The sequence below is a fragment of the Bos javanicus genome, chromosome 26, assembly GCF_032452875.1.
Source record: "Bos javanicus breed banteng chromosome 26, ARS-OSU_banteng_1.0, whole genome shotgun sequence".
Taxonomy (NCBI): domain Eukaryota; kingdom Metazoa; phylum Chordata; class Mammalia; order Artiodactyla; family Bovidae; genus Bos; species Bos javanicus.
Window position 1 is genome coordinate 23,891,513 of NC_083893.1, and position 24,024 is coordinate 23,915,536.

At 50.1% G+C, this 24,024-nt stretch overlaps 1 protein-coding gene across 1 annotated transcript; it reads right to left on the reverse strand.

The window, feature by feature from the left end:
- Positions 1-14,402: 14,402 nt before the first annotated feature.
- CALHM3 (calcium homeostasis modulator 3) lies at positions 14,403-22,605 on the reverse strand. Its single transcript, XM_061403336.1, has 3 exons — positions 20,248-22,605; positions 17,732-17,987; positions 14,403-15,281 (listed from the first exon to the last, which is right to left on the reverse strand). The coding sequence occupies exons 1-3, from the start codon at positions 20,532-20,534 to the stop codon at positions 14,790-14,792; spliced, it is 1,035 nt and encodes a 344-aa protein (XP_061259320.1). The 5' UTR covers positions 20,535-22,605; the 3' UTR covers positions 14,403-14,789.
- Positions 22,606-24,024: the final 1,419 nt, after the last annotated feature.

A 24,024-nucleotide genomic window follows, 5' to 3' on the forward strand; every position in this document is an offset into this window, starting at 1 on the left:
TGTCCATGGGAACCAAGCCAAGGCTCCACCATCAGCACAGCAAAGTGGAAGGGGCTTAGAGGGCTCCCTTTGATGCCACCAGCTCTCCCAGAAGAGTGGGTTAGATCCAGCTCCAACTAGATGGCTCCTGTCTGGAGCGAGATGGGGGGCTGTGGGGGCGGGACCGGAGGAGGGCTGGGACTGAAGTAAAGCAAGAGACTGGACAGGGCAGCTCCCTGGGACGCTCAGATCTGTGTGTCCCTGTGTGTCATGTGTCACGTGTCCATGTGTGAAATTTCTATGGATTTGGGCCTCAATGTCTGTGCGTCTACAGTGTGTATGTAACTATGACCATGCAGAACTCTATGGGTCTTTCTGAGACAGCACCGCCTCCCACCCCAACTCTACCATGTCCACCTACCTCCCATTTGTAGCAAAGCTTTAGTCTCCCAGGCCTCCCCTGAGTCTCAGATGGCTGACTCAGGAGTTCATTGTTATTATACATGGAGAGTTCAGTTCAGTTCAGTTGCTCAGTCGTGTCTGACTCTGTGACCCTATGGACTGCAGCACGCCAGGCCTCCCTGTCCATCACCAACTCCCGGAATTTACCCAAACTCATGTCCATTGAGTCGGTGATGCCATCCAACCATCTCATCCTCTGTCGTCCTCTTCTCCTCCTGCCTTCAATCTTTCCCAGCATCAGGGTCTTTTCAAATGAGTCAGCTCTGCACATCATGTAGCCAAAGTATTGGAATTTCAGCTTCAAAATCAGTCTGTCCAATGAACGCTCAGGACTGATCTCCTTTAGAATTGACTGGTTGGATCTCCTTGCAGTCCAAGGGACTCTCAAGAGTCTTCTCCAACACCATAGTTCAAAAGCATCAATTCTTTGGCACTTTCTTTATAGTCCAACTCTCACATCCATACATGACTACTGGAAAAACCATACCTTTGACTAAGTCTTTTGTTGGCAAAGTAATGTCTCTCCTTTTTAATATGCTGTCTAGCTTGGTCATAAATTTCCTGCCAAGGAGTAAGCATCTTTTAATTTCATGGCTACAGTCACCATCTGTAGTGATTTTGGAGCCCCCCAAAATAAAGTCTGCCACTGTTTCCACTATTTCCCCATCTATTTCCCGTGAAGTGATGGGACTGGATGCCATGATCTTAGTTTTCTGAATGTTGAGCTTTAAGCCAACTTTTTCACTCTCCTCTTTCACTTTCATCAAGAGGCTCTTTAGTTCTTCTTCACTTTCTGCCATAAGGGTGGTGTCATTTGCATATCTGAGGTTATTGATATTTTTCCTGGCAATCTTGATTCCAGCTTGTCCTTCATCCAGCCCAGCATTTCTCATGATGTACTCTCCATATAAGTTAAATAAGCAGGGTGACAATATACAGCCTTGAAGGACTCCTTTTCCTATTTGGAACCAGTCTGTTGTTCCATGCTGCTTCCTGGCCTGCATACAGATTTCTCAAGAGGCAGGTCAGGTGGTCTGGTATCCCCATCTCTTTCAGAATTTTCCACAGTTTATTGTGATCCACACAGTCAAAGGCTTTGGCGTAGTCAATAAAGCAGAAATAGATGTTTTTCTGGAACTCTCTTGCTTTTTCGATGATCCAGCAGACGCTGGCAATTTGATCTTTGGTTCCTCTGCCTTTTCTAAAACCAAATGGAGATGTAGAAACAAAGAATAGCTGGTAACAATTTAGAGAACAGACCAGTCACTAAGCAGTAACTGGACTCCCAGTTCCCTGAAAAATGTAGATAAAGGCCTGACCCACATTCCTAAGTTGCTTTAAGAGGAAGCAGACCCCCACCAGATGAAGACTGTTGACCACTCAGACCACAGACCAGCTGAAACCAGGATTAGTGACGCTTGAAACTTCACCTTGAGGCCAACCGATCTGAGAACCGTGCCCGAGCTAATCACATACCAGGCCCCGACCTCACACAGCCTAAAACTTTGTCCTCTGACCCACAACTTGGAGATGGTCTTAGGATATTAGTCCACCACCTTCCCAGATTGCTGGCCTCCTGAATAAAGCAGGAGGCCAACTTTTCCTTTTCCACCAACCCTTGTCCCTCAAGTATTGGCCTTTGATGCCAAGTACCAGCCTTTTCCTCTAATGTAATCACATGAATGGCCTTTGTGTCTGTGTATCTCCATGTGACCCACGAGGACTGGCACTGACCGGCACTTCCACTGGATAGGCCCTATACCAGCACTCCACACACGTCACCTCATGGGATCCTCATACAACGTCCCGGGGGAGCTGCTATCGTCCCCATGTCACAGAGGGCGGCACTCGGGCTCAGGGAAGTCAAGTCATGACTGTAGGTTCAGGACAGACCTCCTCAAGATGTGCTGCTGTTACCGAGTCCAAGCTCACTCTGCTCGCTGCCACAAAATAGGCCAATAAATCCCAGATGAGATGTCAAGACAAGTGAGTGAATGTTAGTAGCTCAGTTGTGTCCAACTCTTTGCCACCCCATGGACTGTAGCCTGCCAGGCTTTTCTGTCCATGGGATTCTCCAGGCAAGTATACTGGGGTGGGTTACCATTTCCTTCCAGGCTTCTTTGTCCATGGGATCCTCCAGGCAAGAATATTGGAGTGGGTTGCCATTTCCATCTCCAGGGGATCTTCCCAACCCAGGGATCTAACCCAGGTCTCCTGCATTGCAGGCAGATTCTTTACCACTGTGCCATGAGGGCTTCAGTGTTAAGACAAGGGAAGGACTTTATTTGATAGCCAGCTGATGGAGTAGACTGCAGGCTAGCACCTCAAAATAATCACCTTGTCGGGGCCTGGATGCCAGGTTCTTTTATGGATCAGAGATGGAGGTGAGGGGAGGAAATAAAGTAAAAAGACTATTCGGTCCTTGCAGATGTCCGTTAGAACATCACGTCTCAAGTAGGAGGATGTGTTCGTTTCACTTCCTTACAGTCCTTCACAGGTGGGCTGGCTCAGGGTATTTCCCCAAAGCAGGCCATTATGTATGCCTTCAAGAACAAAAGCCTTGAGAGTCCCTTGGACTGCAAGGAGATGCTACCAGGTCATCCTAAAGGAAATCAGTCCTGAATATTCATTAGAAGGACTGATGTTGAAGCTGAAATTCCAATACTTTGGCCACCTGATGTGAAGAACTGACTCATTGGAAAAGACCCTGATGCTGGGAAAGATTGAAGGCAGGAGAAGGGGACGACAGAGGATGAGATGGTTGGATGACATCACTGACTTAACGGACATGAGTTTGAGTGAGCTTCGGGAGTTGGTGATGGACAGGGAGGCCTGGCGTGCTGCAGTCCATGGGGTCGCAAAGAGTCTGAGACGACTGAGCGACTGAACTGAACTGAACAACAAAAGTGGCAAGATGAGGGTTAAAGTCACAGAAGCAGATCCAGCATGAATTCAAAATTAACCTTTTCCTGGTTACACTACTTTGGCATACAGGTTATTTTGAACTAATGGCAGTGGAGACTCTGTGGGCTCCAGAGAAACTACTGCCCCTCCCTTAACTAACTTGCAGAACTTAAACTGAGAATTTTTCCCAAAGAAATTTTTTTCCCTATACGTCAGGGCAAATCTCTGGTCACCGAACATCTGCACGTCTTCTTATGAAATCATACCCCCACAGACTTTACAGAAGCTAATGCTGTGATTAGTCACTCAGTCCAACTCTTTGAGACCCCATGGAGCCTGCCAGGCTCCTCTGTCCAAGGGGATTCTCCAGGCTAGAATACTGGAGTGGGTTGCCATGCCCTTCTCCAGTGGATCTTCCCAACCCAGGGATCGAACCCAGGTCTCCCGCATTGGAGGAGGATTCTTTACTGTCTGAGCCACCAGAGAAGGCCAAGAATACTAGAGTGGGTTGCCTATCCCTTCTCCAGGGGTCTTCCTGACCCAGGAATTGAACTGGGGTCTCCAGTATTGCAGGTGGATTCTGGTGGTGAACAGGAATTCTTGAGCTTGTCTTTCAGAGCAATAGACAGGGGAAGAGCCTGTAAAAACCCCTCTGCTTATAAACTGCCTTCACTTATTAAGCTTGCTTAGTTACTTTTTTCCCTCCTTAAAAAGAAATATTATTTATTTATTTACTTTTGGCTGTGCTGGGTCTTCGCTGCTGCACAGGCTTTCTCTAGTTGTCACTAACAGGGGCTATTCTCTAGTTGCAATGCTCAGGCTTCCCATTGCCATAGCGTCTCTTGTTGTGCAGCACGGGCTCTAGGGATGTGGGCTTCAGTAGCTGTGGCATGTGGGCTCAGTGTGGCTCTCCGGCTCTGGATCACAGGCTTAGTTGATCCTTGGCGTGTGGGATCTTGCCGGATCAAGGATTGAACCCTTGTCTCCTACAGTGGCAAGCGGATTCTTCACCACAGAGCCACTAGGGAAGCCCCCACTTTTTTCCTCTTTAATTGCATATCTTAGTGTCATGTAACCCAACTGACTTATGGAAACTTGGAGTCAGCTCTTTCCAGCGCAAGCCAGCTAAGGCTGGCTGGGACCACCAACCCGAAAACTGGGCCTGCACACAGGTGTTTAATGAAGGACTTTTTGACATCTGCTGCTGCTGCTGCTAAGTCACTTCAGTCATGTCCGACTCTGTGCGACCCCATAGATGGCAGCCCACCAGGCTCCCCCGTCCCTGGGATTCTCCAGGCAAGAACACTGGAGTGGGTTGCCATTTTCTTCTCCAATGCATGAAAGTGAAAAGTGAATGTGAAGTCGCTCAGTCGCGTCCGACTCTTCATTACCCCATGGACTGCAGCCTACCAGGCTCCTCCATTCATGGGATTTTCCAGGCAAGAGTACTGGACTGGGTTGCCATTGCCTTCTCCATCAGAGACTGGAAAACTTTACCCTCAGATCATGCTAAGTGCCTATACTTTTGAGTATTCAGAATCATATAACCCAGGTACACCTCTGTAGGACACCAGTTACCTCATGTTTCCCTTGCCTCCAATCACCTTTCCCCATGCCAAGACCACAGGCTTATTCCATAAATATCCCAACCCCCTTGACTTGGGGGACAGAGATCTGAGGCTTGTTCTCCCATCTCAATTGCCTTCCCTGTGGCAAAAACTCTTCCTCTGCTGCAGATCTTGTCATCTCAGTGTTTGGTTTGCTGTGTGTTGGGCAAACAGACCTGGTTTTGTAACACTTATTGTCCTGTGCATGACTATCCTGTCCTAGGAAGCCCCCAGGCTCCTACCCCATTCCTTAGCTCACAATGGTTGTTAAGTACCTCATTTTATCTTTCTGTCTCTGAATCTCTCATATATGTGAGATTCCCATACATATGTAATTAAATTTGATTTTCTCCTGTTAATTTGTCTTTAACAGGAGAAAATTTCAATTTAATTCTTAAACGAGTCAGAAGAACCAGAAGTGTAGAGGACAGGTTTCTTTCTCCCGGACACTAGTTAAAGGCTACACAACTTGTGGGTGGAAAAGGGGGATTTGAACCCAGGCCAGGTGGGAGTGGGGAGGAGAGGGAGGGGGCAGAGAAGCATTTTTTCTTTTTTTGGCTTTCTTCTTAATGCTAGCATGTCACAAGTAGGATACAGGTGGGGAAGGATATTGCTCCCATCAGCCCTCAAGCTGGGCCTTGGGTAACTGGAGCACTCAGGCTGGTGGCCACTGGAGGACCCTGTTAGAGGATGCTGAGGAGGGGCACTGGTGGGCAGCAGGTAAGAGAGACCCAGCAAAGGGGGTATCCACCCTTGTGCATCTACTGTGCATCAATGCAGACGGCTGACAAAAGGTCTGGGTGGCAGGCAGAGCCTGGCACACAGCCTCCGGTGTGGAATGTGGGGTGAGGTGACCCAGGAGGCTGGGAGCCCAGCAGGAGTGTGGCTCCAAGAGGCTGTCTGGAATCTCTGCCTTCCATCTGTAGTGGACATGGGTCTCTATTTGTAGCTGATGTACCATTTTCATGCTGCCCAAATTGACTTCAGGTGCCTGCTCTAAACACATATACACTCTCTGCAAATCCTAACTTCAGTGTGACTTTAAAATACTTGGAATAAAACAGCTTGATTGGATTCTAAATCCATTATTCTCTGATCACTAGAATTGTAATTACAGTTATTGAAAGTCAATGAATGTTAGAGTCTTTACATACCATTCAAGCCATTGTAGATGTTTATATGGCTGTAAAAATTGGTTTTAAGTTTACCATCCCCTTTGTTGTTGTTTAGTCACTCAGTTGTGTCCAACTCTGTGTGACCCCAAGGACTGCAGCACGCCAGGCTTCCCTGTCCATCGCCAGCTCCCGGAGCTTGCTCAAATTCATGTCCATTGAGCTGGCGATGCCATCCAACCATCTCATCTTCTGTCATTCCCTTCTCCACTTGCCTTCAATCTTTCCCAGCATCAGGGTCTTTTCCAATGTGTCAGCTCTTCGCATCAGGTGGTCAAAGTATTGGAGCTTCAGCTTCAGCATCAGTCCTTCCAATGAATTTCAGGACTGATTTCGTTTAGGTTTGACTGGCTTGATCTCCTTGCAGTTCAAGGGACTCTCAAGAGTCTTCTCCAACACCACAGTTCAAAAGCATCAATTCTTTGGCACTTTCTTTATAGTCCAACTCTCACATCCATGCATGACCACTGGAAAAACCATAGCTTTAACTAGACAGATCTTTGTGGGCAAACTAATGTCTCTCCTTTTTAATATGCTGTCTAGGTTGGTCATAGCTTTTCTTCCAAGGAGCAAGTGTATTTTAATTTCATGTCTGTAGTCACCATCTGCAGTGATTTTGGAGCCCCCAAAAATAAAGTCTGTCACTGTTTCTACTGTTTCCCCATGTATTTGCCATGAAGTGATGAGACCAGATGCCATGGTGACTATGGTTAATAATACTGTATTGTATGTTTGAAAGCTGCTAAGAGAGTAGATCTCAAAAGTTCTTATCATAAAAAAATTTTTTTTAACCATGCACAGTGATGGATGCTAAGTAGACTTATTGTGGGGAACATTTAACAATATACAAATAACTAATTATTATGTTTTACACCTGAAACTAACACAATGTTATCTGTTAATTTTAAGAAAGACCCTTAAAAAATAAAATTAAAAAATTTTGTAAAAGACCCTTGAATAAGAATTGCCTGAGGTCATTTCATGCAAGAAGTCCAATGTTAAAAAGCTGTGCTCACTGAAGAAAGCTCAAATTTCTCATTTTAAGAAGTCTGGGAGATTCCATTTTAATGTTTTGTATCAATTCAATATTTAATATCTTTCCTAATACTTTGTTTTACATCTTCCTTCTTATTCTCATAATTATATTAGATCAAGAAAATAGTAATATAATTGCCTTTTTCCCAACAGGCTTTCAAAAGGTATCTCCAAATTCCCTTGGTTTGCCCCAGTGTCATGTACCAAGGTGACCAATGTCATGATGCACTGGGATTTGAGGAAGGTCGAAGAAGGCAATGGCAACCCACTCCAGTACTCTTTCCTGGAAAATCCCATGGACAGAGGAGCCTGGTAGGCTGCAGTCCATGGGGTGGCTAAGAGTCGGACACGACTGAGAGACTTCACTTTCACTTTTCAGTTTCATGCATTGGAGAAGGAAATGGCAACCCACTCCAGTGTTCTTGCCTGGAGAATCCCAGGGACGGGGGAGCCTGGTGGGCTGCCATCTATGGGGTCGCACAGAGTCGGACACTACTGAAGCGACTTAGCAGCAGCAGCAGCAGGAACCTCCCACCTGGCTAATCTAGGATCGTCTCTTCATCTCAAGCTTTTCAGCAGAATCATATCTGCCAAGTCCCTATTGCAGGTAACACATTCTGGAGATAGGGGACCCTTGGTGGACTTTGGGAGCCCATTACCCTGCCGACTGTGGCAGGATATTTGGTAGTGACTTAGCAATGCTTTGTGTCTTCACCACTTCTCCCCTGAACTCCTTGAGCATGACTGGGGGTACATGGAGAGCAGGATATCAGCCCCACTCAAACGTTTCAATGCATTAACAGCAGACCCAACCACGGCCACTGCTGGGGTGTGCACCAGCTCCTTCTCCTCCTGCCCTCTGGAGTGCCATCTGGGCACCCATCCCAGTGCCAATGAGTCCCCTCCACCTTGAAAGAGTTAAGTGTCATGAAAAGCAGCATGCAAAGGGGGCCTCTGGAGAGCGGATGCTGTACTTTAGGAAAATGCCTCATTTGCATAGGACAGCATGAGTGTGTGTGTAGTGCACAGCGCTCATCCAGCAACTGGGGGGGACACCGAGCCATGAGTCAGATGGGGCTGCCGAGGTGGCTCAAGGACTGTCAGGCTGTTTTATCAGAGGTATGAGGGCTTTAACTGATAAGGACAGAGTGCTATTCTCTTCTGCATCAGTCAAACTGTACTGGAGGTTGTACATTGTGACAAAAAATGGCAGTGCCCAGCAAACATTTCATGGGCTTCCTTACAATTCCCGCCCGTTTCATGTGGCTTAGGGTCATGTGATTGAGTTCTGGCATAGAAGCCCCCACCTCTTACTATTGTCTCTGCTCTTTTTCATCTTTCTCTCTCTGACCCTAGACATCAGTGCAACAGGTGCCTCTGAGCTCCACCCATTCTTTTGTTTGTTTGTTTTTGAAGTATAGTTGACCAGCAACACTAGGTTAGTTCCTGGTACACAGCATAGTGATTTGATGTTTCTATACATTTCAAAACAATCACCATGGTAAGTTGTCCCCATCTGTCACCATACAAAGATATTTCACAATTATTGACTGTATTTCCCATACTGTACATTTCATACCCATGTACTTATTCTTCACAGCACTGATCTCAGTTAGTAATGTGTTTTGGAGGGTGTGTTGGTTTAATATCCAGAGCTCCCATTGGACCATAAAGGCCCACATCTGTTTTGTTTCCCTGCTACGTTCCTGGGGCTCAGAACAGTGTGCCTGGTGTAAGAGATGCTCAGTTAACAAGTGCTGAATATTTGAATGAATATTCATTTATTTTGCAGCTAAAAGTTTGCACCTCTTAATCTCCCTTCCCTATTTCTCCCCTCCCCTAAGTCCTCTCCCCTTAGGCACTATCTGTTTCCTATATCAATTACTTTCTTTCTGTTTGTGACATGTGTTCATTTGTTTTGCAGATTCTCCACATAAGTGAAATCATACTGTATTTGTCTTTCCTCTGACTTATTTCATTTAGCATAAAACTCTCTAGGCATATCCATGTTGTTGCAAATGGCAAGGTTTCATTCTTTTTTATGACTGAGTAATATTCCGTTATATATACATATTTCACATCTTCTTTATCCATTCATCTGTTGATGAGAACTTAGGTTGTTTCCATATCTTAACTCTTGTAAGTAATGTTGCAATGAACATAGGGATGTTGGCTCATGGAAATAAGTCTCAAAGATAAGAAATGCATGTAACTGAGTTCTGGTTCTTGTCACTCTAAAATATGAGAGTGTTTTTTTTTTTTTTTCAGATAAATACTCAAGAGTGGAATTGCTGGATCATATAGTAGTTCTATTTTTAACTTTTTGAGAAATCTCTCTTCTATTTCCCTAGTGGCTGCACTAACACTTACACCCTCACCAACACTTGTTATTTGTTGTCTTTTTGATAATAGCCATTCTGACACGTGTGAGGTGACATCTCATTGTGGGTTTGATGTGCCTTTTCCTGATTAGTCATAATGTTGAGCATCTTTTCATGTGCCTGTTGGCCATAGATATCTTTTCTTTGGAAAAATGTCTATTCAGGTCCTCTGCCCATTTTTTAAATCAGGTTGTTTGTTTTTTTGACTTTGAGTTGTGTAAGTTCTTTGTATCATTTGGATATTAACCCCTTACTGGGATATCATTTGTAAATATCTTCTATTCAGTAGGTTGCCTTTCTTGAGAGAAGATCCTGAACCCTTAGCTTAGTTGAGTCCTGCTGACAAAGGCTTTCATGCCCTCCGCCCGACCCATGTACTTCCTCTTCACAGCACTGATCTCAGTTAGTAATGTGTTTTAGAGGGTGTGTTTGTTTAATATCCAGAGCTCCCATCGGACCATAAAGGCCCACATCTGTTTTGTTTTCCTGCTATGTTCCTGGAGCTCAGAACAGTGTGCCTGGTGTAAGAGATGCTCAGTTAACAAGTGCTGAATATTGGAATGAATACTCGAGTAAGTGAATAAAGGAGAGAAGTGAGCCTTGGACCAAGATGAATTTGTGAGGAGGTAGGAATCTGGACACAAATAGGACATGACAGTCCTCACCGCTCTGGCTCTGTTAGCTTCTGTGAGCAGAGTAGGAAGGGCTGAAGAGCAGGTCCCCCTTTGTGTGCTGGCTGGGTGGGCAGGAAGGGCTGGTGTACATTCAAAGCTCACCACCATGGCGATAGCCACTGGCAGACCAATGTCACCTCTATTCTGCTACCATTGGCCACCCCAGCCATCTCCTACTGCTCTTCTCTAGAGCCTCAGGGCCACTCTCCTCTTTCCATAGCCCTCCGGCCCTCCCCGATGTGAGAGCTGATCAAGCTTCAGGGAGAACTCATTTCATTTGACCTCAAAGAGTTGGGCAGAGGTGGGCTCTCAGCAGAGAAGTATGGATTCCTTGACTCCCATCATAGTCTTTAGGTCCTGGTGCCCTCCTCCATATCAATATTCTAAATGGGAGCAGGCTGCAGACCTCCCACTCTTCCTTTATGAGGCTGGGTGGGGCAGGTGTCCAGGGATTTAGGTGATTCCTACAGAAACCCATCCATCTGCTTTGCCAGGACCACCTCCCTGGGGACGCATTCCCCTGCCCTGGAAGGTTACCAAGAACCTATGATTTTCACTCAGTCCCCTGTGCCTCCACCGCTGGTTTCCCTGAAGCTCTGGATTCATTGCTCATCCTTCCCTCATCTTTAGGGCTTCCCTGATAGCTCAGTTGGTAAAGAATCCACCTGCAATGCAGGAGATCCCAGTTTGATTCTGGGGTTGGGAAGATCCCCTGGAGAAGGAATAGGCTACCCACTCCAGTATTCTTGGGCTTCCCTTGTGGCTCAGCTGGTTAAAAATCCACCTGCAATGCAGGAGACCTGAGTTTGATCCCTGGGTTGGGAAGATTCCCTGGAGAAGGGAAAGGCTACCCACTCCAGTATTCTAGCCTGGAGAATTGCATGGACTGTATAGTCCATGCGGTCACAAAGAGTTGGACATTACTGAGCAACTTTCATTCATTCATTCCCTCATCTTGAAATTCACTCCTTCTTGGCATTCTTTTTTTTTCCTTAAAAAAGCTGCTTGCTTATTGATTGATTCTGTTCCCCAGAAAGTACAAATCTCTATGACTCTAATAATTATTTAGATATTACCAAGATTGGACTCTTACAACCATAGAAAACCAGTGTTGGGAAGGATCTTAGAGCCCATCTAGTAAAATCTTATTTCATCCAGGCATGGATTGAATGAAATAGTCAAAACTTGATCAGTTTTGGCTTTCAAAACGTAATTAAAATTTTTTTTCATTGGTGGATAATTGCTTTCCAGTGTTGTGTTGGTTTCTGCCATGCAACCACGTGAATCAGCCATAAGTATATGGATGTCCTAACACTCTTGAACCTCCCTCCCACCCACCACTCCATCCCACCCTTCTACGTTGTCACAGAGCACCAGGTTGCCCCCTGGCATTTTTACAGAACTTCTGTCCCTGTGATTTCTTATTCTCACTTGCTGCCCGGTCTTTCTCCCCCAAAGCTCTAAAGGTCTCAGTCTTTCCTCTTCTCACTCAGTCTCTCTCTCTCACTGGCATATCCATTCCTGCAGCTTCAGGGATCACTGCCAGGTGGAGTATCATTCTGCCTTCTGACTCTGCCTGGAAGCACTTGCCTGTAGGATAACCTCAAAGACCTGAGCAAAACCCTCAAGGATGCCACCGTCTTCCACTTCTCATGCAGAACCGCAGCTGCCCAGACCATGTGAGACAGGGGACTAACACAGCCAAAGTCACTCTTACAGTACATTTCTGCCTTGCCCAGCTAGTCACTGTGTCTCCCAGAAGAGAGGCCTTGTGTACAGGGTGTATTCAGAAGGACTGTCTCCCAGAGTTGAAGGAGACTTGGGCAATGAGCATGAGCACCCACGAGGGCTGCTCTCCTGGGAGGGGAGCAGGTGGCAGCCTGCCACCTGGGTCCCTCACCCCCAGGTGGAGTGGCATGAGCTACACACAGGATCTCTCCCAGGATATGAGTAAATGGTGGTGTGAAAGGATGATGGCAAAGAGGTTTGGGGTTTGAAACCATGTCATCTGGGGACTGAAGAGGGTAAGGAGGCATTTGAGGGCTCCAGGATCCAAGATGGTGTCACTGGGTGTGGGGCTCAGAAAGCATCTCTTGGTGGGATTCATTGGAACAGACTCCTCGGCCCTCTGGCAAAGGTCCTTCACTTTGCTCAGGCCGGACCACACACCCTGCACGCGGTTGTTTGTTCACTGGCTCACGTCTTATCTCCCCTTCAGACTGGAATCTCCACTAAGATAGGACGATGCCTTTCCTGCTCTTTGGTGCTCTAGGCATTCCATCAAAGTTTGCTGAGTGAATCAGTGAACCCCAATTCTTTGCTTTTGTTCTGTTTCCTCCTTGTAGATGCTCTGCTCCCCCATCCCCATCCCTCTCTACTTGTCAAACCCCCGCCCCCATCCTTTAAGGCCCATTGTAATGACATCCTTCTGATTCTCTCAGCTTGGAGCCACTACTCTTCATGCTGAATCTCTGTGGCACACAGCTTGGCGCTATCGTATCACTTTACACCTTTTGCTTTGGGTTGTAATGATTTCTGTACCCATCTCGGTCCCTCTAGTAGAGAGTGAGTTCCTTGGGGGTGGGGCAATATGCATCATCTGTGTATTCTTCCTTCCCTCCTCCCTGGCACAGGGCTTTCTATGCAGTAGGCTCAATATAAGAAGGCAAGTGGCCCTTTACTGGTCCAGATACTGCTTCTTTAAAGCCCAGGGTGGGGTCTCTGAGCCTCCTTTCCCTGGGCTGGGCACTCGGCCCTGCTGACTGGATCATGTCCAAGGTCTGCCTCCTCCCTCCCCCACCAATCCCTGCTAACACTTTGCCTAAATCTTGGCCTGCCCAGTACCATTTTAGACATTTGCATGGCCTGACCACAGCAAGGTAGCAGGGGAAAGACTGGGCTGTATGGATAGTCTGGTCCTCCTAGGCCCTTTGGCAAGCACCCAGGAGAGCAGAGATTGCCTGATACGGAGGGAGCTGGGCTCCAGGACCCCTGTACTGCCCCCATGCCCTCATTACCAGTAAAGCATAGAGTGAACCTACTGCATGTCTGTGGTCACCAAGCACTGTTGTGCTGACAGAGGCAATAACAGGATGTGTGTGCGCGGGGTGGGGGTGAGTGAGTCATCAGGGAAGGGCCGAGACCCAGAGGAGCTCACAGAATAGATCTTCCTCAACCTTTGCTGTTTGGGCTGCCAGAGACTCAGAGGCAGTTCTTCCAGGAAGATTTAACCCTGGTATTTCGAGGGTCTTCATCCCTGAGTCAGACCCCACACCCACACTTGGTCCAGAGGTTTTTAAACACTGGATTTTGCAGAATCACCTGGAGTGTTTGTTCAATGGAGATGTCTAGGGCTGCCTGGACACCTGATTTGCACCCTGACTTGTAGATCTGGTCCATTCCTCGTATCCCTAGGGAAATTCTTACCATGGTGTCAGCTTCTTGCTGAGGGCAGTGGGTAGATGCCCCTGGGATGCCTGGCAAAGGAGGCAGCCTTAGAAAGCAAGGTCAAGCTCAGGGGTCAGGCTGCAGGTGGTGAGGAGGGTGGTGAGTGGAGAGGTGACGGAGGAAGTGCTTGCTGGCTGGAGGTGAGCAGAAGGCTGGGCTGACAAACGAGCTGCACCTGAAGGCTGCTTGGCCTTGGTTGGTTAGAACAGAATTGGTGGAACCGGAGAAGATGGGAGCTGGAAGGGTCAGCTCTCCCTTGACATTCAGAAACAGAAAAATCCCCCTGAAAAGATATAAAGCTATTCGTCTGCAGTAGTCAGCAAGAGACACTAATTTGTACTTTTGAGAAGAATTCTCAAGCAGGGTTTGCTGAGTTCACTCAGAGAACCTTGTTGGAGGCTGCAGGAAACCCAGCCACGGCCCTGAAAACACACACACACAATCTAGAACATGCATGCGTGCATACACACACACACACACACACACACACAGCCTAGAGGATTAATGTAGTAGCTCAGAGCAGACTCTAGAGCTGATGTCCTGAGATCAAATTCCAGCTCTTATATGGGTGACCTCAGCCACCTTAACCTTTAATGCCTCACTTTCCTTCTCTAAAAAAAATGGGGCTAGTCATCATCCTACTTCATCAGATTATCATTAAGATTAAATGAGTTATATATAGAAAGAAGTTAGAGCAGTGCCTGGTACATAGTAAGCATCATACAAGCAGGTGCTGTTGCCATTATTATTATTTTAGATTTAGAATATGGACATCTAGGACCCAGCACCCAGGACAGATCTATTTAGACTCTTACTCGGAGTTTGGTCCACTGACCAGAAGCATCAGGAGCTCGTCAGCAATGCAGTCTTGGCCCTGGTCCTAGATGGACTGAATCAGAATCTGCATTTGACAAGAGTCCAGGTGAACACGTGAGCACAAGGAAGTTTGTGAAGCACAGCTTTAGAGCACACAAGAGGCCACGCCCAGAAGCTCGGCCAGGCACTGGGCTGTTTTGGGGAAGGAGGCTGACAAGGGTTAAGCTGCCCTGCCATGGGGTCCCCACTGCCTGGAAAGCCCCCACATCCTTGTCAGTGTGGGCATTTTACGTGAGGATGCGGTCTGGGTCCTTACACGTCAGTGTGTGGGGACTCCCTGGTGCCCGGGACCACTGTGGGGGCGCGATGGGTGAGGCCGCACCCCCAGAGCCCAGAGGATGCTGTGAGGTCAAGTGGTGGTTTGCTGGAGTACCAGGCGCTCAGGAGGCGGTCCACCTGCTCCTGACTGGAGACTGCGCGCAGGTGGGCCTTCCCGCTTCCACCGTCCAGGCCGTCTGGGGGCTCGGGCCTCTCAGGGGCCTCCGGACCCCTACCCGCAGAGTCCCGGCGCAGCCCCCGCGCCTGCATCTCGCTCTGCATGCTGGCGAAGAAGTGTAGCACGCAGCGGTGCGCAAAGTCCCGCGCGTGCTCACAGCACGTCTCGTCGAAGAGCTTCTGCTCCAGGTCCACGTAGTTGCTCCAGTATCTGCGCTGCAGGAAGACCGTCTGGTCGAAGCAGGGCCTCAAGCAGCGGGCCAGGAAGGCCAGGAGGATCAGCAGCAGGGTGAGACTCCAGCCAATGGCCTAGAGGGTGGGGAGCGCTAATGTAAGCGTTCAGACACACAGATATTGTACAGTGTGGCAAGGGTGTCCCCTTTACTTATCCCTTCCATCCATTTTCAGATCTACCCGCCTTCCAATTCAGTCATCCATTCTACCAACTACCTCCATCCATCCTCTCTCCCATTCATTCATTCCTCCTTCCATCCACTTTCTATCCAACTATCTCTCACCCATCCCGTCATCCATCCTCTTATCTGACTATATATCTATTGTCTTCCTATCAAGCCACCTTCTCAACCATGCTCCTATCTGTCCATATCCCTCTATCCAACCATCTATGCTCCCATCCATTCATGTTCCCATACTCTCATCCTTGTTTCCATTTATCTCTATCTAATCATCTATCCACTTGTTATTTATCCCCCCTGCCTTCCTCCTGAACAAACACACCTTACAATCCTTTTGTTTCCTCCCATGTATTTATTTATCTTCCCACAGTTTCCACCCTTGGAAGCATAAAGCTGCTTTCCTTTGTCCTGACATTTTTCTACAAAGGTATTGTTCATAGCTGAAGATGCTATATAAGCCGCAGTTCTAAGCCACCGCTTAGAGTGACTCTGTTTTAGGTTCCCCCTGCCTGATGAGCACTTCACACAATGCTAAACTGTTTATTTTCCTCCTGTTAATCATTCTTTTTGTTAGAGTCTCAGCTGAAAACCTAAGGTGGGTGGAGGTAACGTTTCGCCTTCTTGCACTCCCATCCATTCATCTGTGCATCCACCCATCATCCTTTCGTCTTTTTATCTGGTTCTTCATCCATGCTTATATATGTGCATGCATCCCATCTATGCATCCATCCATCCTATATTTTCAGGGAGATACTGAGGACTCAGTCTTTGCTCTCACAGAGCTAACACTGTAGTGGAAGTTACAATGACATAGGTGATGACTGGCTAAGTGCCATGTTGAGGGATGTATCTTGGGTCATGGAAATTCTGAGAGGGGACACCTGACCTGAATTTGAGGCCTCAGAGAACAGTGAAGTTGAGGCTGAGACCTAAAGGCTGATGATAGTTTACAAGATGTGAACAGGAAACAGTGTTCCAGGCCAAGAGTAAAGAGAAGCTGAAGTAATTCTGAGGCTGGAGCCCCAGCCTGGCTGCTCCTGGCCCTCCCCTCTGCCCAGCCAGAGGTATTGAGACATCACCTAGGACTAGAGCAACTTTATAGACCTGGAGCAGAAAAATCATCCTCTAAACCACAAGACTTACTTGAATCCTTATCATTTGTAGATGTGATTGACAAAGCTCTCTGCCTGGCCTCTCACGAGGCCCTCCCTTCCCCCCACTCTAAGTTTAAAATGCTTGTGTGAGTATTTTACTTGGAGGAGCATTTAATGTGACTGATCGTTTACAGCTGAGTCAGGACTCAAACCCTGGTCTGAGGATTCTGCACTCTTTCCAGGGATAGTGAACTAGTCTACAGTGTTTACATCCACAGGGACATCAAGGTGAGTAGACCGAACCTCCGTTTATTTTGCAGGAGAACCCGAGGCCCAGAGGGGAAGGGGCTCATGGCCGTGGTCACAGTCTGAAGCAGAATCAAGTGTGTCCCAAGCATGGTCTTCTCTTTGCCACTCCACGGGCCTGCATTCGCCATGAGCCTGTCCTGACACCCCAGAGAGCTAGGGTATATCTCCAGTGATGCTCTGCACGTGGTGGGACCATGTAAACACTTTTGGGGAGACACAGCCCAAGCAGGGCTCTGGCAGTGGTGAGGGTGGGATCTGGAGCTTGGGCTGGGGTTTGTCCCCAGGATAATGGATTCTGTGCTCTGTGGGGAGCCAAGCGTCTGGGGAGGACCTGCATAGTAGGGGAGGGTTTGGAGGAATGGCATTTTAGATTCCTGCCCAGCCTCTTACAAACTGTGTGCCTTTGGCCTTGTGAACTAAACTCTCAGAGCCTCAGTTTCCTCATCTGCAAAGTGGGACAATCATGATGGCATCTATCTCATAGGGCAGTTTTGAGAATTAAATGAAGTAATGCATGTGAAATGCTTAACAGTGCCTGACACATAAGTGCCTCATAAGTGGTAATTACTGTTATTTCTGAGGGGTGGGCAGAATGCATGTGTGGGGTGGGAGTAGGGTAGTGCAGTATATCTGCAGCGTTTCCTGCCATCCAACCTGGAGATGAGCCTAGCTGACTCCAGAAGGGTATGGACACCTGGTCTCCACCCTCAGGTGAGTCAGTGTTGATGGCAAAGTGCCCACGTCCTAGGCCTGACACTGTCCTGTGTATGGGTCATGTCTCTGATCACCCCCCCAGGGACCACATGCTCCGCGGTTGTGTCTCTAGCATTGGGAGGGGGCCTCAGGAAACCATGTATACCTCCTCACCCCGCACCCCTTGGAACCAGTGCAGGACATTTCCCAGGGCAGGGAGAAGAAACCCCCCAACCCCCCGAATTACCTGTGATAGGCACCGCAGGTAGCGAGACACCGCCTTCCGAGCGGGGCTGTTCCTGACCAGCTCATCCTCCTTGCAGGGCACCTTGGCCAGAAAGAGCTGCACCTGACTGGGGGTCATGTTGGTGAAGTCTAGAAACTTCTCAGGGTCCACGGAGCTGCTGAAGGCGCACACGAAGCACTTTCCATCGAGGAGGGCCAGCAGGATCCAGATGACGGGGGCGGCCAGCGCTCTCTGCAGTACAGAGGAGCACATGTACCTGGGAACAGAGGAAGGGAGCGGGAACACAGGGCAGCCAGAATTCAGCTGCAGCAGGAAGGCTACAGGGGGGATGCGAGGATGAACTTCCCAGGATGGTGCGTGGTTACCCCAAAGGGAGGGTTGCAGCTCTCACTGCAGAGGCCCGAGCAGCAGAGGGTTGGGGAGAAGCAGAGCTGGGGTCCTTGGAGCCCTGGGACTGGAACACTGGGGAGCTGGTATTCTTCCTGCCTGAGCCTTTGTAGCAGACTCTGTTAGTGCTCTGCTCAGGCCAGAAGCATCTAGAGCTTTGGTGGGTAGTTTCTATTCACGTGGAGAGCCTGAAGACCTCTGACCTCAGCCCCCTGCATGGCTCTGAGGCTTCAGAGGAGTCCCTGCTCCCAGTGTGGGGTGGCCTGGAGGGTTCACCTCAATCCCAGAGGGCAGGGCCTGGTAGTTTAATGCCCCAGCATCCGGGACCCTCAGTGGGATGATTCTGAAGTGGGTTCTACCCACTCCCTTAGGCCCCTCAAAGGACTGAGCCCCAGTTGCCTCCTTATTATCACTTCTTTCCAGAGCCTGCTTTTGGGGGGACCCTAAACTAAGAGGGTCCTGTGGAATAACCTGCCCAGAGACGGCATTACACACCTCCTGCAGTGTCCAGGGAGCCTCTGATTGTCCCCAGGTGCCTCTTTTGACCTACTATGTCTAGTGGCCTGAATTGGGTGTTGGTCACAGGACAGGAGCTCAGTGGAGCTGGAACCACAAGACTCCAGAGGAAAAGCCTCCCCGCGTGGCTGAATCACAGGGAGCCGGGAGCCCCTGGCAACATTAAAGAGAGGCTGCTTGTGCACAGAATGCAGGTGTTTTTAACTTGCGCGTGTGCTCAGTCGCTCAGTTGTGTCTGACTCATTGTGACCCCAGGACTGTAGCCCACCAGGCTCCTCTGTCCATGGGATTCTCCAGGCAAGAATCCTGGAATGGGTTACCACGCCCTCCTCCAGGGGATCTTCCCCACTCAGGAATCGAACCTGGGTCTCTTATGTCTCCTGCATTGGCAGGCTGGTTGTATACAAAACATAGGATGGTGTGCGCTGGCTGTGTGTATGTGTGTGTGCGTACATGGCCTACCTGGTGGTGAATTATAAATATGTTGTAGGCAGGGGTGGCTCCAGCATTTTCTATGGGGGCAAGGTGGTTAGAAGGTGGAAACAAAGACTTGTTACGAAGTTACATAATATGCCCTTGAGAACACCCCAGTTGTCTACATCAATAGGGGAGAGGAGAAGATCAGAAGTGAACTAAAACCCACCAAGTCCCTCCTACCACTGCCCGTGGATCTAGAGCACTTGGGTATTTTGTCTAAAACACTCAGGGCAGCGGTTCTGGGTTTGATTTGAATCTGAGCCTCTTCCTTGCTGTGGGAGCTCAGCCAAGTGACTTAACCTCTCTGTGCCTCAGGTCCCCCATCCTTAAAAATGGATCCAAGACAGGAAGAGACCCAGGGCCGAGGTAAGAATTCAGAGGCTGTGCACACACAGTACTTGGCACAGAGCTTGGCTGACTGTTGGCCAGGGAGTATTATGAATTGCTAAATTCTGTCAGCTTTTCTTCTCTCTCTCTCTCTTTTTTTCGGCGGTGTCACATGACTTGCAGGATCTGAGTTCCCTGAGCAGGGATTGAACACAGGCCACAGCAGTGAAAGAGTGAAAGTGTCGAGCCCTAACCACAGGACGGTCAGGGAATTCCCCATCAGCTTTTCTTGATACAGGGCACCGACCAGGGTCTGAGGACACAGTGATAGCATATGGGGTCTTTGCCCTCCGGGAGCTTGCAGGAGACAGGATGCAGCCTTCAAGCCAACCACGCCTCTCATATGTGCAATATGGTATGCACATCATGGGATGGTCCTTCATGCATGTGGGGAGTTATAATCCATGGCCAGCAGGACAGACATGACCTGGATAATTCTTAGGAGTCCTGTGTCATTCACGCATCTTTATCATTGGGCGTGGGAAGGTGACAGACAACGGGATCAGAAATATCTGTTTCCAGAGTGGAGACTGGCAAATCTGTCTCTGTGAACTGATGGTGCCTTGGTATCATTTTCTGGGGGAGAGCAGGGGGCACATCTGAAAGTAGGGTGCCTGTGGGGGTGCCTGGGGGAGCCCTGACCATACCCATGGGGGTCACTGGGGTTTGGGGAGCCCCTGGCAGTACTTATGCAGTTGGGGGAGCCCCTGACAATGCCCACGGGGAGCTGGAGGGGGGTGGGACCGCACCTGACAATGCCCGGGTCCTTCCTCCGGTGCCCGGCAGGCCGGCGCCACTCCTCCACCATCACCACGGACTGCCGGTTGGCCAGGAGGCCGCAGAGGAATAGGGCGATCGGGGGTGTGAACAGCAGGCCCAGTCCGTAGAGGGCATTGTAGCGCGCCAGGCAGGGGCAGTTGAAGTCAAACGAGGAGTACAGCTTGACGGTGACCATGGCCAGCAGCAGGCAGACGCCATTCATTACCGACTCGGAGCTGGACTGGAAGTGCAGGAAGAGTGTGCGGAATTTATCCATGGCCGCGGCCTGGGTGGGGGCAGGGAGGCTTCAGCTGCCTTCCTGGTCAATGCCACACTGGGGGCAAGCCAGGGGCTGCAAGAGGTTCTTCCTTCTCTCCCAAGGGCCTGAGGGGACCAGGAGGAGACGGCGTCCGGCCAAGGGTGTGAGGCAGAGGCAGGCTCTCTCTACAGGCTCCCAACTGTCCCCTACTGCTCCCCTCCTCTCTGGGAGATGAGTCACTGCTCTGTAACCAGCCAGCCCACAGCACCTCTAGGCAAATGGGCCCCACCCTGTCCTACCATCCCTCCCCAACTGATTCCTTCCTTTCTTCAGGGTTTGGATACTGATGCTGGACAGCTGGTGGGGCTGCCCGTGGAGGACAGGCAAATTCTGGGTGTGGTTGAGGCCATGGCACTGATGGAGCCAGTTACATTTTCCGGTTCTTGGTTAAGAACATGACTTAGCTCCGCTGAGCCCAGGGAGCTTTCACATTGGTTTTTGTGCTGGGAGGAGCCAGGAGGGGCGCCTTACTCTGCCTGAAGCCATCCTGCAAGAGAAGTCTCTTGAAGAGCATTGAAACTGTTTCAGTGTTTGCCCGGGTTGGGAAAGGGGAGGCCTTCTAGATGGAGGGTACTGCCTGGTCAAGGGCACGGAGGTGAGAAGCAGCCAGGTATGGGTTGGCAGTTTGGGGTTGCTTGACTGTAGTGTCAGATGGGGGGTGTTGGGACACGGGGTGGGGGCTCAGTGAGTGCCTGCGACTCTTTCCTCCACTTACTCTGCTGCCCTTCAGGTCTGGCCACTGGCCAGCCCAGGTCTCCCTATAAAGCAAAGGTCCCACTACATCACTCCTCTGCTCAAGTGTGGCTGGGCCCCCTCAGCCTCCTTATCGTGACATTCAAGGCCCTCCTGACAGTACTCACAAGTGTCTTCTCACCTCCACACATTTGCAAATGCCTCTTCCCCTGGAGAACCCATGCCCCTTCCTCGCACCTGCTCTGCAAGACGCAACTCGGATGAGGCCTTTCAGCAAGCTGCCCCTGGTGACCTCAGCTCTTGGGAGCCTCTCCTCCCATTTGGCCCTTGGAAAGGCCGCTCCTGCCTGCTGCTCCTGCCTCCCAGGTGTGGGGTGGATCTCCCAGCTAGGATGGGACCTGCACTCACACCTGCTCGTTCCTGCAGCCTCCAGCAGCGTGCCAAGCATACCGCAAGGGCAGCAGAGGTTTGTTCTCTGTGATGTTGACACTCATTCCCCCTGCTTCCGTCTCTAGCTTTGTCCTCTCTGCCCAGGCCTTGACCTGCACCTGCCCCTCTGTCTGCTCCCAGGAAGCAGATGGAACGAAGGTGCTGCCCTGAGCTCTCTCTGTCTCTCTCCCTCTCGTTCTGCTGGTCTCTCCATCTCTGACTCTGCCTTTCTCTGTGTTGTGACTCTGTGCGTCCCTCGGCGTGTGTGTCTGAGTCTTTCCGAGTGTCTTTCTGTCTCTGTCCCCCTCTCTGTCCTGCAGTCTCTTCCTATCTATCTTTCCCTCCCCCTCACCTGCAGCCCACCCCACAACACCCCATCTTCCTGGCCCCCAGTCCTGACCCAGGCAGTCTGACTTATGGAGGGGAGTGGAGGCAGCCACAGGAACTGCTCCTGGTCATAGATCCATGGGCGTGGCCTGAGCCTGGGCTGGGAGTGGGTGAAGCCCGGGCCCTTCCTCAATCTTCTCCCCTCTATCTCCCTCACTGGCAGCTCAGCGCTGCCCCTGAGCCAAGGAAAACCTCAGGGGCTGGGGTGCCCTTGACTCCACTGACGCCTGCTCCATCCAGCCTGGACCAGTGATGTCATCGGCACTTTGCTCACAGTCACGAGCGCCACTCCCATGAGCCCTCTGGAGCACGGGAGGCAAGTATCTTTCTGAGTCCTTCTGGGCCCAGGGTTGCAGCAACACTCTCCAGTCTCCACAGAGCCCATCGGCACTGTGGCAGCTGCGCTGACCGCCCTTCTTCCTGTAATTTCAAACAACGTTTAGAAAATGGAAATATCTCCATCTTTTTTTTCTGATTAAACACACCATTATGAAAAAGTTAAAAATAGAGAATATGAAAGTGTCCCCAAGACTGCCCTCCCACCCCCGCCCCGGGGCCCCGGAGTCTCCCTGTCACGTATCAGTGTGTGTTGCCCCACACTGGCGTGCCATGCCGTTGGCCTACCCGGCCTTCCTCTGGAGACTCCGGGGACCACTGAGTGAAGCTCTGGGCATGCTACTCACCCGCCCAGGAGCCCCGGGGGTGCTGGGAGAGGGGACTTCCATCTGAGGCCGGTCTCTCCCTTCTCTCAACCCTCATGATACAGGAGGACTTACTGTGTCTCCATTTCAGTTCCTCTGAAAAATGAGAGCCCGGCAGTTTGAGGGACCCCTGCTGCTGCTGCTGCTGCTGCTGCTGCTAAGTCACTTCAGTCGTGTCTGACTCTGTGCGACCCCATAGATGGCAGCCCACCAGGCTCCCCCGTCCCTGGGATTCTCCAGGCAAGAACACTGGAGTGGGGTGCCATTTCTGGGACCTGCCAAATGAATGCTGTGTAGATCATTTAGCCTGTAGTTTAAGTCAGACTGTCTGCAATATGTCCTGCAAACTTGCTAAGTTATCTGTGCAGTCTCTACCTCTGATGAAGTAGTAACAGACAGAGGCCTGGGTCCCATTCTTTGTAGTTTATCCAGTGATGTGCTGTCAGGACCTGTGTGAGGGAAGGGTGGGGGCGGGGAGGGAGAGGGCTGGAGTGTGACTCTGCAGGGAGGGGAAGGAAGAAGGGAGGGGAGGGGAGGAGAGGGAGAGGAGAGGCGGGGGAGGGGAGAGGGGAGACTTGAGGGGAGGGAGGAGGGAAGGGAGAGAGGGGAGGGGAGGGGAAGGGAGGGCGAAAGTTCTGGAGAAAACTTTCTAGCCTGTCACTAGCAGAGAACCGCAGCCACCACCACCAGATTCCTGGGGCAGGGGAGGGTGCAGGGCCCCGGAGAGGCTGGATGTCCTGACCTGGGTCACACAGCCTTGGTGGGGACAGGGCCAGGAAGGAAGCTGGGCTCCTCCTCTGTGCCTCCCAGCCCTGGTCAGCCTCGGGGCTGCTGCCAGGAGAGGGGACTGTCTGGCTAAGGCTGTGTTTCTCAACCCTGAACCACCTGAGAACAGAGGGGAGAGAGGTGGGCTGAGAGGATCTGAGCACACCTTGCTCCCATTCTACTCTGAGGGAGAGGGGAGTGGTCAAAGGGCCGCCAGCCAGTCGCCTCTAACCTTGGGAGTCTCCAGAAAAGAATGGACAATGGGGGCTTCCCTGGTCTTCCAGTGGTTAAGATTCTGTGCTCCCAACGCAGGGGACCGGGGGTTGGATCCCTGGTCGGGGAACTAAATCCCAGGTGCCACAACTAAGACCTGTGCAGCCAGATAAATAATTTTGAAAAAGAGAAAGAACGGACAATGCATCTGGGAGAACACTGCAGAAAACTGGGACAAGGTCTCTCCCAGGCCAGCCTGT

Bases quoted from the DNA above. Each gene is read 5' to 3' on its own strand.
- CALHM3 (XM_061403336.1), bottom strand. From the start codon at position 20,534: ATGGATAAATTCCGCACACTCTTCCTGCACTTCCAGTCCAGCTCCGAG. The intron at 17,988-20,247 runs GTGCGGTCCCAC...CTCTGTTCCCAG, and splicing joins AAGGACCCGGGCATTGTCAG to GTACATGTGCTCCTCTGTAC. The intron at 15,282-17,731 runs GTAATTCGGGGG...CCCACCCTCTAG, and splicing joins ACCTGCGGTGCCTATCACAG to GCCATTGGCTGGAGTCTCAC.